At 34.3% G+C, this 16,983-nt stretch overlaps 1 protein-coding gene across 10 annotated transcripts in view; it reads left to right on the top strand.

Moving 5' to 3' along the window:
• Nucleotides 1–16,983, top strand: part of LOC105465581 (thymocyte selection associated) — a 235,823-nt gene that overhangs the window by 57,147 nt on the left and 161,693 nt on the right. For all 10 annotated transcript variants that reach the window (XR_011623350.1, XM_011714061.3, XM_071096421.1 and 7 more), the window contains one exon: nt 7,627–7,785. Coding sequence is in view for 9 of the 10 variants with exons in the window: in XM_011714061.3 (XP_011712363.1) it covers nt 7,627–7,785 (159 nt within the window). In the remaining variant the exon portion in view is untranslated. The remainder of the gene's footprint in view (nt 1–7,626; nt 7,786–16,983) is intronic.

Genomic DNA, 16,983 nt, shown 5'->3' with positions numbered 1-16,983 from the left:
ATGGAGACTACTTGGCCTGTTATTTAGGTAGAAGGCATAGAATTCATCTCCTGGGGCTGGGCAGGGTGGTTGACACCTGTAATCCCAGCACTTTGGGAGGCCGAGGTGGGTGGATCACTTGAAGTCAGGAGTTCAAGACTAGCCTGGCCAACATGGTGAAACCCTGTCTCTACTGAAAATACAAAAATTATCTTGGCATGATGGTGAGCGCCTGTAATCCCAGCTATTTGGTAGGGTGAGGTAGGAGAATCACTTGAATGTAGGAGGCGGAGGTTGCAATGAGCTGAGATTGCGCCACTGGACTCCAGCCTGTGCAACAGAGCGAAAAAAAAAAGAAAAAAAAAGAATTTACTTCCTAGGGAGATTTCACTTGCTTATGGCTTTAGAACTGAGCTGTGTAGGTCCAGCAACTCAAAGCATCCATGGTCAATTAGGATCAGCATTAACTCATACAACTCAGAAGAATATAAGGTAGAAATCAGAATGCCAGTCCAATAACTTGCAATTAGAATTATTACTGTCAAATTGATTAAAATTCCTGTGTCTTTTAGCTAGGACACTCAGGCTGCTGTGTCATTGAGATAGATGAGTTAATAACACTGATTAAGACTTTATGTATTAGGTTATAACTTTCCTTTTTCAGGATATTGAAATTTACTCTAACTTTCTAACTCCTTGAGACTACATCCTTGTTTCCTGCCTTGACTGTGGTCATATGTTTGCACTTAATTCCTTCTGGAAGCGTTTCCAAAACTATCTGTGGTGAAGACCTAATTCATTTTCCTTTTCTGATCCGTCATGAATTAGTACTTTGATAAAATGCAATAAAATGAGTTATAAAAATAAAATTAAATAATGCAAAATATAAGCACAGTTTCAATGAATGACCTCCAAAATTTATTAAAAAATTTAAGCCTTTACTGTTTCTTTTCCTTTCCTTTCCTTTCCTTTCCTTTCCTTTCCTTTCCTTTCCTTTCCTTTCCTTTCCTTTCCTTTCCTTTCCTTTCCTTTCCTTTCCTTTCCTTTCCTTTCCTTTCCTTTCCTTTCCTTTCCTTTCTTTCTTTAGAGTCTTACTCTGTCATGCAGGCTGGAGTGCAGTGGTACAATCTCAGCTCACTGCAACCTTCACCTCCTGGGTTCCAGTGATTCTCCTGCCTCAGCCTCCCAGGTAGCTGGGATTACAGGCACCCGCCACCATGCCCAGCTAATTTTTGTATTTTTAGTAGAGACAGGTTTCGCCACATTGACTAGGCTGCTCTTGAACTCCTAAACTCAGGTGATCCACCCACCTCGGCCTCCCAAAGTGCTGGGCTTACAGGTGTGAGCCACTGTGCCCAGTCTTTATTCTCAATTTCTAAACTAAAATTTGCAAGCAGAATAGTTAATGGAGTGTTTAATTAATGCTAACAAAGTTAGGGAAATATATAATAGCATGAAGCTTTATTTTGTATGTATTGTGCGAACACACTATACCCCATTAGGGTCCCTGTGTAATCAATGCAATCAGTACATATGTATTCATTAAATGGAAATACAGAAGAAGTTTATAATTTTAAATGACTATAGATGTCTATATTAAATTTATTCAACATTTAAGATATAAAAATGTAGGCAGAGATGTTGATGTGTATAAAATGTACTTGAAACCAAGTCCTTCCTAAAACAATAAGCCAACTCCCAATGCAATAGTGTTTATATATAAAATTATGATATTATTTATGTCATTTTGAGGCTTAAAATTTGGGTGAAATATGGGAAATATTTGATCAATAATAGTGTCAGAAGATGTACAATCACTGATTTGTTCCACAATCATAGACAAATGTTTTGTGAATACACAGGAGGGATATTTATTTCATACACATACCTCAAATCCCTTTGCTCTGATAATGTTGACTCAATGAGCCACAATGATGACTTCTATCATGACAACCACTTGTAAGCCCTCTTAGTACAGTTTTATTTAATCTATTAAATTAATAAATTTGCCATTAAACAAACACATTTTTGGCTAGTGCATGAAACAGTGATTTATTATTCTTCTATCACTGAAACTTAGTCATTTGAATTTCTTGCACATCACTCGCACATCACTCAGAGTGATTGAAATGTTGTGCTTTTCTGGGTTTTGACCCTAGTACTATTTTAATCTGATTTTATTTATTTATTTATTTATTTTTGGCTCTCAAGCCCCAGCATTTCCAATTTGTAGGAACTTTTATTGCTTCCCCATGTTGAGATGTTTTAAGTAAGACTCACCAACATTTACTACAGTCTTTTGCATATTTCAGTCTTTAGGTTTGACTTCCTGGATAATACTTAAACCCCCAATTCACAAGAAAAATCCTGTATTCTTAGAGGTTAGAGAGATTTTACCTTAGTTCTTAGCACAGCCATAACTTTTCTTATTATGTAATCCCAATGTTTTGCCATCTTAATACCGATGTTTTGGGGATGAGAGAATCTCTATGGCCTGGAAGGATCATTCCCTAGCATTATTCAGATGTACCTCTTAGTGGTATATCTAGTGTCCAACTAGAAGAATCCACCCTTAGTAAAGCTGAAAGCTTGTTTTTTCATGTCTACTTATATGTACATTGCATTAAAATATCATGCTCACTTATTTTTAGACACATTCTTCATAGAGTGGGAATGACATTGTCTCTGCCTTACAGAAAATGCAGACCATCTCTTTATGGAAGACTGGCCACATAAATGTCTACTGCAAGCATGGCCTCTTTTGAACTTCATTCCTGCGGCTGCTTATCTAGAGGTTCATTTGGAAAACTGAATTTATCACTATAATGGTCGCAATGTCATATCAACTTCCATGTCTAGGTACACAATTGCCAATAAAATAGTTTTACACTTAAACATTTCCTTTAGAGGGATGCTCCTTCTTGATAACTTGTGCTATCCTGAAGCAAAAAATAATCACATCTATTTATAATGAGCAACGATGCATCTCCACTGGCAACCCCACTGGATATGGTTCTGTCAGACACTATCAGCCATACTTTGCAGTTATAATTTCCTAACTTATAAAAACATATCTCAGATGATCACATGAGCTCCCTCTTTATGCAAACTTAACAAGTAGAGATTCATATTATAGAACCACTACCCTCATTTCTCCTTGTCTAGGGAATTCACAATGTGGCCAGCTTGCATATACTTTGCTTGTATATTAGATATCAAACATACCAAATAAAGATATAACCCATTCAAAAACCTTTGACTTGACCATGCTTTAAACTGCTTATGTAGAAGGACCACTATTATATTCACAAAAATTGTCATTTTACAGTGAAACAAAATTATAACAACATTCACTAATGATCTAATAAGTGATAAAAATTGTTTTTACTAGCTGTGGGGAAGGTATACATATAGTTAAGATAATGTCTCTTCTCTTCTCTAGGAAATCATAATAATTCCAAAATATACATAACACTCCAATTGAAGCAGTGATAATAATCACATAAGGGCTATAATGGAGATACGCATGAAGTGCTATCAGAGCACAGAGGACAGAATTAATTCTTACTTACGTGTAGGAATCATGGAAGGCTTTGAAGAAAATGATGAATATGGGCTGAAACTTTGGAATTGGTTGGACTTTGAAAAGTTGATGAGGATGTAAAGGGATGGGTGGCCTGGTATAGTGGCTGGGGGTGGGAGGGCAGGCAGTAGTGGAGGGAGAATGCATTTGAGTAAAGGGGAGAAACATCCAATGTAGTTTCCTCTTTGCTGACTGTCATACATTTTTAACTTTGGAGGAAAGATGGAAGAAAATCTATTGAACCAATTGTTTTGGTTGCTCTGATGTGATCACAACATTGCTTATGGATTGTCAAACAAGGGATGAGCTCATAAAAGGATATTAATGTGTCGTTTTTATTGAGCAAAGTAGCATTACAGAAAAGGTGATTTCAAAGGCACATGGCTCTTTCATTACAGCCTTCAGGGGCAATGTTTGATCACTGAAAACAGGCTGCTTTGTTCCAGCTTTCTCTGATGTTTGGCATTATCCTGAATACATATGCTCTGACTTGGAAAGAATCAGTCTGTAAAGATTTAATAGATTTGAGATTTGCATATTCAAAATACGTGTTTTATGGTTAAAATGAAATGAAAGCCATTTTAATATGTATGTCTATATACACACAGATATATTTCAGAAACACATCTCAGCAATTTTTTAAAAGCAATTACACATATTATGTGTTTGCTTTGAGATAATGAAAGTTGGCTATTTTTAAACTCACCATTTTAATTTATCATGAAGGAAAAAATATATTTTAAGACACATTATATTAGTGTTAACAAAGTACAAGATTTCCAGTTTTAGGGACTTGAGCTTTGCTATATGTCCCTGTCACCTGTCATAGACATAACTTTCTAGTGCTGGATGTCTCTGAACACTTTCTTTATTAAAAATGAGTTAACAGCTTTCTTGGTTGAAGAAAATTGAAAGTCACAAAATATTAAAGAGAAATTATAAAAGATTAGCATTTACAAGATGTTCTTTTCCTTATGTGACTGAAATAAGTGACCTTTTTTCTTCCAAAAGGAAAGACTTGCTTGGAAAAAGACCTGCAGAGTCAAAAGCTTTTCTTGTGGTGACCAAGACTCATGAAATTTGTTTTTATAGAACTCTCTGGCTTCTGTTCCATGTGAATTGGTATGAAATCTCACACAAATTTATCTTTTTATTTTGAATTACAATTGAACCTTTAAAAGAAAGATGATATTCCAACTCAGCCAATTTGATATACATTACATTTACAATTAGATAACCATTGCACTGAAATTAAGCCCGACAGACGTCAGCTGAGATGGGCTAGGTTAAACTATGTTCCATTTAATGTGACAAAGAAAAATTTTACTTCTTGCTCCTTTACTTAAAATCCTTCCCTTTCCCTCTCTCCACTTATAACATCCTCTAACTCAATGACGCCCAGTGTTTTCTCTGCTTAACACATTCTCCCCTCTCTGTTAGTTTTGCAACAATTTCAAAACAGAGACTATTTTGTTATCCATTTGTTGCCTAGGCCAATGTTTGCAAACCTTAATGTACTTATAAATCATCTAGGGATCTTGTTAAAAACACAGGTTCTGATTCAGCAGGTCTGGGGTCTAAGATTCCAACAAGCTCTCAGGTGATGCAGTGGACCAAGGTTTGTATAGCAAACACTTAGAGTACATATGACCTGTCGTTAAATGTGTTCTTGGACCATGATAACTGGAAATGTAGATTATCTGACTTTGAGGTTGCTTCAGACTTTGAATTGCTTTTTTATTTATTGATAATGAATCAATAATGAACGCTCTGAACCATCTGGACTCCCTCTACTTCTCTAGTCTCTGTTTTTACCACTTCCTCTTTCTTACTTTACATTTTAGACATAACAAAGTACTTAAAGTTTCCAGAATGTATCAGGCTCTTTCACACGTCAGTACCTTTTCAAATACTATTTCCTCTGCCTGTCCTGGTGTCCTCTGACTCTCCCTTTAAAACTCAAATCTGCCGCCATCTCCTCCATGAATCCTTCTTTAATCTCTTTTTCATGTAATTGCATGATTAAATGCCTTCAGTATACTCCCACAATGCCCTGTATTTCCTTTATTACACCTTTCTCATAATCTGTCGCAATTGTCTCCTTAATTGTTCTTTCCCTTCAAGACAATGCTTCTGGGGGAAGCAATTTTTATCTCTGATTCCTTTTGCCAATAAACAACATAGTAGGTTTTTTTTTTTTTAATCAAAGTTTGCTGAATGAATGAAGAGGGGAAGTTGATGTGTTGTAGTCATACAAGAACGTAATGCGATATTTCGTCTCATGAAGTTTAAAATTGAATTGGGAGTCATAAAAACAAACATAAAAAGTTAAGTACAGGCTGAGATAATACTAAAGATATAAAATGTTAGTATGTGATTAATTGCCAAATGAGGATCATAGCAAATAACCATTCAGAGTCAATTGGAGGAAAATGTTACTGGGGATTTATTAGTATTTTTAATATCTCAATTTGTTCCACAAAGGACTTGAGCCTGCTGATAACACTATGTATTAAAGTTAATGAAAATATGAGCACATGTGTAGTTAAGGGAATAGTATGAGACAAGGAGAGGGTTATGGAAATATGTACTCAAAGCTTGAGGAATGGATAGATTATCTTTAAGATGTATAGATGTATTCTTCTTGTCTGCAAAAGTGCTTCTTGCTAAGATATGGACAGTAATGTGGGTGTGCTGGATTTTCATACCCACTCTGCCTGGGAGACTGACTTCTGTGGGGACATTAGCAGCTTGCTTGTCCTCTGGCTTCTGGCAGAATTTGGTTAATGGGATGCCTTTGGAGAAGAGTGAGGTCAGGACATTTGTTTTCTTTGGTTGCTTAGAACTGTCTGTGCCACTTTTTAAAGATGGCCCCTATGATAAACCTCCTAAAATTATTCTAATTTGAGTGTGCCCTGTCACCTACTGGGACTCTGGTATGACCTCAGAGTTGTTGTTTAGAGCTACATTGGATGTCAGGCTTAATGACTTTTCTGACAACCATTAATGCCATAAAAACGTTTGAGGTGCATGCTGTATATCAGGAACAATTCTATGAGGAGGTGGTTCAATACAGAAAAATTCAGAAAACAAATTAGCAAACCTAAAATGCTGTGCTCATATACTTTACATTTAGTATGGCAAAGGCAATGCAAACCATCTTGGAGGTCAGGAACAATGGATATATATAAAAGCTCACAGCTCTATATACCAGCTTTAAGTTTAGTGTTGAATTGTAAAGCAATAATATGCCAGAGATGTCATTTTTAGGTTGTTTCCTTTTCACTGGGGGTAGATTATCCAGAATTTTTGCCTCTGCTCTTGCCTGTTGCTCATCTGCTGGTTATTTTACTACCCACTGTCCTTCCGTCAGGGAATATTAAAGGAAAATAAGTGAATGAAAACTTAGCTGTAGCACCTATGATAAAAATTTTGTCAAGAAGAAGACTGAAATCCTAAAATGAAGCTTTTCAGTTTATCTGGCTTGGTCTGCCCCCTATCGCCATAAAGATATTCAGAATGGTTTCTAGCTTGTCAAAAACCAACAGACAAATATGGGCAAAAAGTTTTACTTTCATGCTAATGAAGAGAACCAGATCTAATAAATAAATATGATCCCGTTAATATGAAGCCCTAGTGTGCAACCCTCTGTCTTTTCATATCCGATTGTATGACAACCTTGTTTGCAGTTGTTACTTAGATCATTGTTGAGTCATATAAGCTTAATTTTGTGACCCAGCAAAAACAGATCATAAATCTCAGTAGTGGGAGATATGTTTGTAGTTTGACCATGGTAAGATGAGCTAAGGGTGCTGAGGAAACCATAAATTCAATTTACAAAAATAAAGAAAATAAGATTATTTATACTTGGCCCAGTGGAAAAAGTGAAAATCTAATATTTTTCTGGTCTATGCTGTCCATTTTGTCAAGCTTGATTAAATTCCTGTTTAGTAGGTAGCTAAGACAGGAACTGAATTAAAACACTTTATATTAAGCTTTTGAGTCTACTTTGTTTTTCACTGTTTTCTTTTTAAAAAGCTGTTTTAACTTTTCTTTCCTTCTAGGCTCTATTTATGAAATGTTTGGAAATGAATGCTGTTTTTCAACAGGAGAAGTGATTAAAATTACTGGTCTCAAAATTAAGAAGATCATAGCTGAAATTTGTGAGCAGATGGAAGGTTGTGAGTCTCTACAGCCATTTGAACTGCCTATGAATTTTCCAGGTACAGTGTATTGCAACCACTTATCATTTGTACAACTATATTGTTAATATGATGTATATATACACAACTGAAAACGAGAAAAAAATGGTCTTTTTTTCACTCTAGGACAATGGGTGAAAAAAATCCAGAATTGTTATAGTTTGATCATTTTCAGAACAAATGGAAGGCAACTATTTTCTCCTTTTTTAAAGTGAAAGATGTTTATCTTGTACTTAAGAAGTAATCTTTTTGGTTAACAAACATTTAGTGAGTTCCAACTCTATACACACCGTTAGTTGTGCTAAATAATGAGAACCAAGAAATCAAAGATATATTTTCATAAATTCTGTAGAACTAAGTAATATCATTTAAGCATATCCACCTGTTTGCTGTTCTTACTGTCATTACTCTGGCTCCTTGGATCACCGTTGACCTTGCCTATGTAACATTACTGAAAAGTCTCCCTGGTCTTTTTTTATCTAATTGACTCTACTCAGCCTTCCAAAACTAACTCAAGTATCATGCCATCTAGAAGACTTTTGCTGACCCTCTAACCTAATCTAGATTTCTCTTTTATGTTCCCACAGTATCTTGGGCCTCATAGCATACACCTCATTGGACAGTCATTGATGACTTCCTCATTTGTCATATTTTTTACACTAGGAGTTGGCAAACTTTTTCTATAAAGAGCCAGATAGTAAATCTTTTAGGCTTTGTGGCCAGAGGGTCTCTGTCACACCTATTTCACTATGCTATTTATGTTGTAGCACGAAAGCAGCTCTGGATAATACATAAACCAATGAGCATAGCTATGGCTCAATAAATCTTTATTTACAAAAACAAGTGGCAAGCAGGATTTGACTCATCAACTGTAGTTTGCTGAACTCTGCTCTAGACTAAAACTCCTTGACATGAAATATGAACATGTGATTTTGTATTTCTGATTCAAAAACCAAGCACAATTTTTGGCACAATTGAGTGTGTGCTCAGTAATTGTTAACTGGATGAATGAATGAATGACTAGTAGAAGAGAAAAATCTCACAAACCTTTACAATATAATATGTTTCATGGTGTGATGGAAGTATACTGTGTCCTTTGTGGGGCTTGAAAAGGAATATCAGACTATAGTTGGTTGTGTTTCAGAACAGGGATTCTGGAGCCATTGTACTTGAATTCCAGCTCTGCTACTTCTTAGCTGGATAACTTTGACAAGTTATTTACCTTCCTTTCATGTAAAATGGGAATAATAATACTATCTATCTCCTAGCATTATCGGGAGGGCTACGTATTGAAATATATTTAGTGCTTAGAATGGTACGTGACATACTGCAAGGTGCATTAAAAAGTGTCAGCTTTTATTACCACTTTTAAGATATTATGACTATCATTGGAGGAGTCAGGAAAAGCTTTTTAGGGATGCTTTAATTGAGCTGAAGTTGGAAGAATGAAAATATATTAGTTATATTGAAGTGAGGATTTTTTCAAGTGCTCTAGTATCCAGTTCCCTTTCAAGTGAAACTTTACACGTTGTTCAATTCTATGTCTTTCTTACTTGTCTTTTATAACAATGATTCTCAAATTTGGCTGCACATTAGAATCACCCAGGGAGCTTTAAAAAATTCTGATGTTCAGGCCACTTATATGAGATATTCTGATTTGTTTGCTCTGTGGCAAAGTCTGGTCATCAAGGTTTCTTAAAGCTCCCAGTGTGATACTAATGAGCAGCCAGTGTTGAGAACCATTACTTTATAAGATGCCTCTCTTAAGTACTCTAATTAGATGTAACAATTCCCTTTTTAAATCACTATAGTCTTTCGTGCCTTAATCATTGCATTTGTCACATTTTGCATGTAATTGAGGTTATTTGTGTACTTGTCTGACTACCACCATTTGTCTAATAGATCACAAGGTTGCTGCGGGAAGAATCTGAATCTTATTTATTGCAATAATCCCCAAGGTATTTAGAAAAAGATGAACATAATAAATAGTAAGTTAAAATGACTAGAATCTTTTGGTAGAAAGAGTTTTTTCTTATTAGAATGGTGCAAACACTTAGTTTTTGGCTGACAGTTTAACTTGGGGAGTTGCCATTTAGAATATTCTTTTGAACTTCCAATTGGCATGATAATCTTGCATCTATTAAGTAACAATTTGAAAATGATGTTTATAAAACAATTTTATTGAAAAGAATAGGGTGAAAATGGAAGGGTAAAATGATTGGCACTGGTTAGGGTATAGTTTCTTTTTTCAAAGAGAGCTCCTAGATAATGATGAAAGGTATCCCAGATACAGGGATAATTCTTCTACATCGGCACTAGTGAGAAAGATAGAAATCAAGGACGCTAATGTTATTCAAAAATTTTAATAGCCGCATCTCTTTATTTATGCTCTATTTAAAACTATTTAAGTTCCCAATTAGATTTTCAACTTAAAAAGTCAAGTAGTATTTTAAAACATTCTTCCTTATTTGTGAATTTCCCAAATTTCCTTTTCATATTGATTTCTAATTTTATTGTATTATGGTCAGATGACATATTTTGTATGACTCAGTCCTTTTAAATTTAGTGAAACTTTTTTTTTAGACTAATATATGATCTAGAGAATGTTCTGTATTCACTCGAGAAGAAAGTATATTCTATTTTTGTTGGGTAAGTGTTCTACAGATGTCTGTTGGTTTATGTGTGTTGTTCAAGTCTTCTATTTCTTTGTGTATCTTCTATCTAGTTTTAGTCATTATTGAAAGTGAAGTGTTGACGTTTCCATCTACTGTTGTTGAATTGTTTATTTTCCCTTCAATTCTGTCAGCTTTTGCTTCATGTATTTGGGGGCTCTGATGGTAGGGGTATATGTATTTGTAATTGTTATCTCTTCTTGATAGAGTGATCCTTTTACCATTATATAATATCTTTTGACTCTAGCAGCAATTTTTGTTTTAAAGTCTATTTTGTCTGGTATTAATATAGTCACTCCAGTTTTCTTCCAGTTAATATTTCCAAGGTCTCTCATCTTTTATTCTTTTACTTTCAAACTACAGATAGTCCCCGACTTATGATGACATGATTATATTTTTTCAAGTTTACAATGATGCAAAAGCAATATGCATTCCATAGAAAGCATACATCAAATTTTGAATTTTGTTTTTACTAACTGCAGGCTAATGTAAGTGTTCTGAGCACATTTAAGGTAGGTTATGTTTTGAACTCCTTTGGGTAAATACCAAGGAGTGTGATTGCTGGACTGTATAGTAAGAGTATGTTTAGTTTAAAGAAACTGCCAAACTATATTCCAAAGTAGCTGTACTATTTTGCATTCCCCCCAAAAATAAATGAGAGTTTATTTTGTTCCACATCCTCACCACTATTTGACTTTGTCAATATTTTGGATTTGGACATCTTATAAGGAGACACTTATGGTATATCATTGTTTTAATTTGCAATGCCCTGATGGCATGTATTCAGGATGTGCTTTTCGTATGCTTGTTTGCTATCAGTACATCTTTGGTGTTCAAGTCTTTTGCTCTTTTTTTTTTTTTTGGTGAATTTAGCATTTTCTGCACCTCTTCATTTTTCCAATATCTTAAACTTTTTTTTTTTTTAATTATACTTTAGGTTCCTTTTGCTTATTATTTTTTTTTTAAATTGGGTTCTTGTTTTTCTTGTTATGTTTCAATAATTCTTTGCATATTTTGGGTAACAGTCTTTATCAGATTTGCCTCTTGCAAATATTTTCTCCCATTCTGTGGCTTGTCTTCTCATACTTTTGAGAGTATCATTAGCAGAGAAGTTTTTAGTTTTTATGAAGTCTAGGTTATCAATTCTTTCTTTCATGGATTGTGCCTTTGGTGTTGAATCTAAAAGTCACCACTAAATCCAAGGTTATCTAGGTTTTCTCCTATGTTATTGTCTAAGAATTCTGCATTTTACATTTAGGACTGTGATTCATTTTGAGTTAATTTTTATTAAGGGCATAAGGTATGTGCCTGGATTCATTTCTTTGCATATGGGCATCCACTTGTTCTAGCATCGTCTGTTCAAAAGAGTATCTTTACTTCTATTGTATTTCCTTTTCCTTTGTCATAAACCAGTTAACCATATTTGCATGAGACTACTCCTGGGCTCTCCATTCTGTTGCATTGATCTATTTGTTTATTCTTTCACCAATACCACACTGCCTTGATCACTGTTGCTTAGTAGTAAGTCTTGACATCAGGTAGTGCCAGTCCTTTAAACTTGTTTTTCTCCTTCAAAATGGTGTTAGCTATTCTGTGGCTTTTGCATCTCCATATAAATTAGAGAATTAGTTAATATCCACAAAATAATTTGCTGGGATTTTTATTGAGATTGTATTTAATCTATAGATCTAGTTTGGAATAACTGACATCTTGACAATGTTGAGTCTTTCTATGGATGAACATAAAATATCTCTTCATTATTTCAGTTTTCGATGTTTCTCATCAGAATGTTACAGTCTTCCTCATGTTGAACTTGTACATATTTTGCTAGATTTATATCTAAGTATTTTATTGGGGGGGATGATAATGTAAATGGTATTGTTGTTTTTTTCTTTTTTGAGACAGAGCCTCGCTCTGTTGCCCAGGCTGGAATGCAGTGCTGCAATCTCGTTCACTGCAACCTCCACCTCCTGGGTTCAAGTAATTCTCCTGCCTCAGCCTCCTGAGTAGCTGGGACTACCGGTGCCTGCCACCACAACCAACTAATTTTTGTATGTTTAGTAAAGATGAGGTTTCACCATGTTGGCCAGGCTGATCTCGAACTCCTGACTTCGTGATCCACCCGCCTTGGCCTCCCAAAGTGCTGGGATTATAGGCGTGAATCATGATGCCCGGCAGTATTGCATTTTAAATTTCAAATTTTCTTCTTTATTGCTGGCATATAGGAAGATGACTTTTGTATCAAACTTATGTCTTGTAAACTTGCTTTACTTTATCATTTATTCCAAGTGTAACTTTGCTATAATTACTTATTACTTCTAGGAGGCTTTTTATGATTTTTTTCAGATTTTCTACATAGACAATCATTTTACCTGTGAACAAAGACAATTTTATTTTATCCTTTCCAATCAATATCCCTTTTATTTCCTTTTCTTGTCTTATTCCATTTGTTAGGACTTCTAGTACAATATTAAAAAGGAGTGGTAAGAGGTGCCATGCTAGCTTTGTTCCTGATCTTAGCTGAAAAGTTCTAACTTCTCAACATGAAGTAAGATGTCAACTATATGATTTTTTTAAAAGATGTTATTTATCAAATTGAGGAAACTTTTATTTCTAATTTACTGAGAGGTTTTTATAAAATCATGAATGGATGTTGAATTTTGTCAAATAATTTTTGTGCATATATTGATATGATCGGGTGATTATTTTTTTCTTTTGCCTGTTGATGTGATGAATTACATTAATTAATTTTTGAATGTTAAGCCATCCTTACACAAATATGGATAAAACCCACTTAACTGTGGTGTATAATTTTTTCTATGTATCCTTGGCTTTGATTTGATACTACTTGGTTGAGAGTTTTTCCATTTATGTTAATGAGAGATGTTTTCTTATAACACATGTGCCTGGTTTTGGTATTAGAATAATGCTGGCCTCATAGAATGAGTTAGGGACTATTCCCTCTGTTAATATTTTCCAGAAGACATTGTAAAAATGTGTGTAATTTCTTCCCTAAATATTTGTTAGAATTTACCAGTGAATCCATATAGGCCTGGTGTGTTTTGTTGTGGGAGGTTATTAATTATTAATTCAATTTATTTAATAGGAATAGTCCTATTCAAATTGTGTATTTCTTCTTGTGTGAGTTTTAGCAGATTGTATCTTTTGAGGAGTTGGCTTATTTCATACAGGTTATCAAACTTGCGGGCATAGAGTTGCCCCTGGTATTCCTTTATTATCCTTTTAATGTCCATTGGATTTGTAATGATGCCCCCTTTCATTTTTGATTTAAAAATTTGTGTCTACGCTCCTTTTAGCTTAGTTAGCCTGGCAAGAAGCACATCTATTTTATTGATCTTTTCAAATAAACAGCTTGAAGTTTTGTTGATTTTCTTTGTTGGTTCGCTGCTTTCAGTTGCATTATTACTGCTCTAATTTTTATTTTTATTTTTTCTGCTTACTTAGGATGTAATTTGCTCTTGTTTTTCAAGTTTCTTAAGGTAGAAGTTTAGATTATTGATTTTTACATATTTTTTTTCTTTTCTAGTATATACATTTGATGCTATAGATTTCCCTCTAAGCACAGCCTTCTCTGTTTTCCACACATTTTGATGTTATATTTTTATTCTCAGCGAGTTTAAAACATTTTAAACATTTCTCTTGAGATTTTGTCTTTAATCAATGGTTTATTGAGAAGTATGTTGTTTAAAATTTCCAACTATAAATGTGTTTTATGGCTTAGAATGTGTTCTATCTTGGTGAATATCCAGGTGAGCCTGAGAAGAAAGTGTAATCTGGTGTGGTTGGTTGGATGATGTCATCTATAGATGTCCATTATATCCAGTTCATTGGTGTTTCTGTTGAGTTCAACTGTACCCTTAGTTTTTCTGCCTGCTGGATCTTTTCATGTCTATAACGGGATGTTAAAGTCTCCAGTTACAATAGTGGATTCACGTATTTCTCTTTACTGTTCTCTAAGTTTTTGTTCTATTGACAGATGTGTTGTGCCCATAAACATAGATTTGTAATTGTTATTTATGCAATTTTAAATCAGGTAGGACAAAAGATTTTCAAACAAGACTATGTATTTAAACTGTCTTTTATATTTACCTCTGTAGTTATCTTTATTAATACTCTTTATTTCTTCATATGGAAGAGAGTTCTGTCTTGTGTCCTTTTATTTCAGCCTGAATGATTTGCTTTACTATTTCTTGTAGGGAAGGTTTGACAGTGTCACACTTTCTCAGTTTTTATTTATCTAGAAATTTCTTAATTTCTCCTTAAGTTTTAGAGGACAATTTTCTTGAATAGAGAATTCTTGGTTGATAGGCTTTTTCTTTCAGCATTCTAAATATCTCATCCTACTGCTTTTGGCCTCCATAGTTTCTGAGTAAAAATTAGCTTTTAATCTTATTGAGGATATCTTGTACATGATGAATGGTTTCTATTTTGCTATATTCAAAGTTTTTCATTTGCATTTGATTTTTGTTTTCCTTTTTTTAAAATTTAATTTTTTTTTTTTAAGTTCTGGTATACATGTGCGGGACATGTAGGTTTGTTACATAGGTAAACATGTTCCATGGCAGTTTGCTGCATCTATCAACCCATCACCTAGGTATTAAGCCCAACATGCATTAGCTATTTATCCTGATGTTTTTCCTCCACCAATACCCCCAATACCCCCAAAAGGCCCCAGTGTGTGTTGCTGCCCTCTCTGTGTCCATGTGGTCTCATTGCTCGGTTCCCACTTATAAGCGAGAACATCTGGTGTTTGGTTTTCTGTTCCTGTGTTAGTTTGTTAAGGATAATAGCTTCCAGCTCTATCTATGACCCTGCAAAGTGATCTTGTTATTTTTTATGACTGCATAGTATTCCATGGTATGTGTGTACCACATTTTCTTTATTCAGTCTATCATTGGTGGGCATTTGGGTTGATTCCAAGGCTGTCTTTGATTTTCAACCATTTGATCATCATGTGGTCTAGGCATGAATCTCTGGGTTTAGTCTACTTGAAGTATATTAAGTTTCTTGAACATGTAGATTGTTTTTCATCAAATTTTGAAAATTTTTGTCATTAGTTTTTTTATATATTCTTTCTATACCTCTCTCTCTCTCCTCTCGCCTTTTAGGAATCCTATTATTCATATATTCTTATGCTTTATGGTGATCTATAGGTCTTTGAGACTCTGTTCTTTTCTTTATACTTTTTTCCTCTGCCTCTGAAGGTATAATCTCAATTGGATTTTCTTCACATTTGATTTAGATTAACTATTTGGTAAGACATAATTCTCATACTTTTGTTCTAGTTATGTAGATGTGATTTTCTTTAGTTCTTTGCATATATTTAAAATAGCTAATTTAAGGTTTTTTTCTCTAGTAAGTCTGATATCTGGGCTTCCTTAGAGATGGTTTATGTTATTATTATTATTATTATTATTTCCATAGATTTGGGGGTACAAGTAGTTTTTGATAACATGGAGAAGTTCTTTAGTGGTGACTTCTGAGATTTTAGTGCACCCATCAACAAAGCAGTGAATACTGTACCCCATATGTAGTCTTTTAATCCTTCACCCCCTCCCAACCTTCCCTGCTAAGTCTCCAAAGTTCATTTATCACTCTTATGCCTTTGTGTCCTTGTAGCTTAGCTCCTACTTATAAGTGAGAACATATGATATTTGGTTTTTCATTCCTGAGTTATTGCAGTTAGACTAATTGCATCCAACTCCATCCAAGTTGCTGCAAAAGACATTATTTCATTTCTTTTTAAGGATGAGTAGTATTCCATGGTGGGTATATACTACATTTTTAAATCCACTGTTGGTTGATGGACAGTTAGGTCAGTTCCATATCTTTGCAATTGTGAATTGTGCTGTTATAAGCATGTGTATGCATGTGTCTTTTTCATATAATGACTTTCTTCCTTTGAGTAGATACGCAGTAATGGAATTGCCGGATTGTTCTACTTTTAGTTCTTTAAGGAATCTCCATACTATTATCCACAGTGATTGTACTAATTTACATTCTCACCAGCATTGTAAAAGTGTTCCCTTTTCACTAGATTTATGCCAAAATCTATCATTTATTTATTTATTTATTTTTTAATTATGACCTTTCTTTCAGGAGTAAGGTGGTATTTCATTGTGGTTTTAATTTGCATTTCCTTGATTATTAGTTACGTTGGGCATTTTTCATATGTTTGTTGTTCATATGTGTATTGTCTTTTGAGAAATGTCTATTCATGTCATTTGCCTACTTTTTGGTGGGGTTATTAGTTTACTTCTTGCTTATTTGTTTGAGTTCCTTGTAGATTCTAGATATTAGTCCTTGGTTGGATGCATACTTTGCAAATATTTTCTCCCACTCTGGGGGTTGTCTCTTTACTCTGCTGCTTATTTCTTTTGCTGTGTGGAAGTTCTTCAGTTTAATTTGGTCCCATTTATTTATTTTTGTGGCATTTTCTTTTGGTGTCTTAGTCATGAATTCTTTGCCTAAGCTCATGTCCAGAAGAATTTTTCTGATGTTATCTTCTAGAATTTTTATGGTTCCA

The sequence above is a fragment of the Macaca nemestrina genome, chromosome 5 (genome assembly GCF_043159975.1).
Source record: "Macaca nemestrina isolate mMacNem1 chromosome 5, mMacNem.hap1, whole genome shotgun sequence".
Taxonomy (NCBI): domain Eukaryota; kingdom Metazoa; phylum Chordata; class Mammalia; order Primates; family Cercopithecidae; genus Macaca; species Macaca nemestrina.
This window is presented reverse-complemented; position numbering and strand designations above follow the sequence as displayed.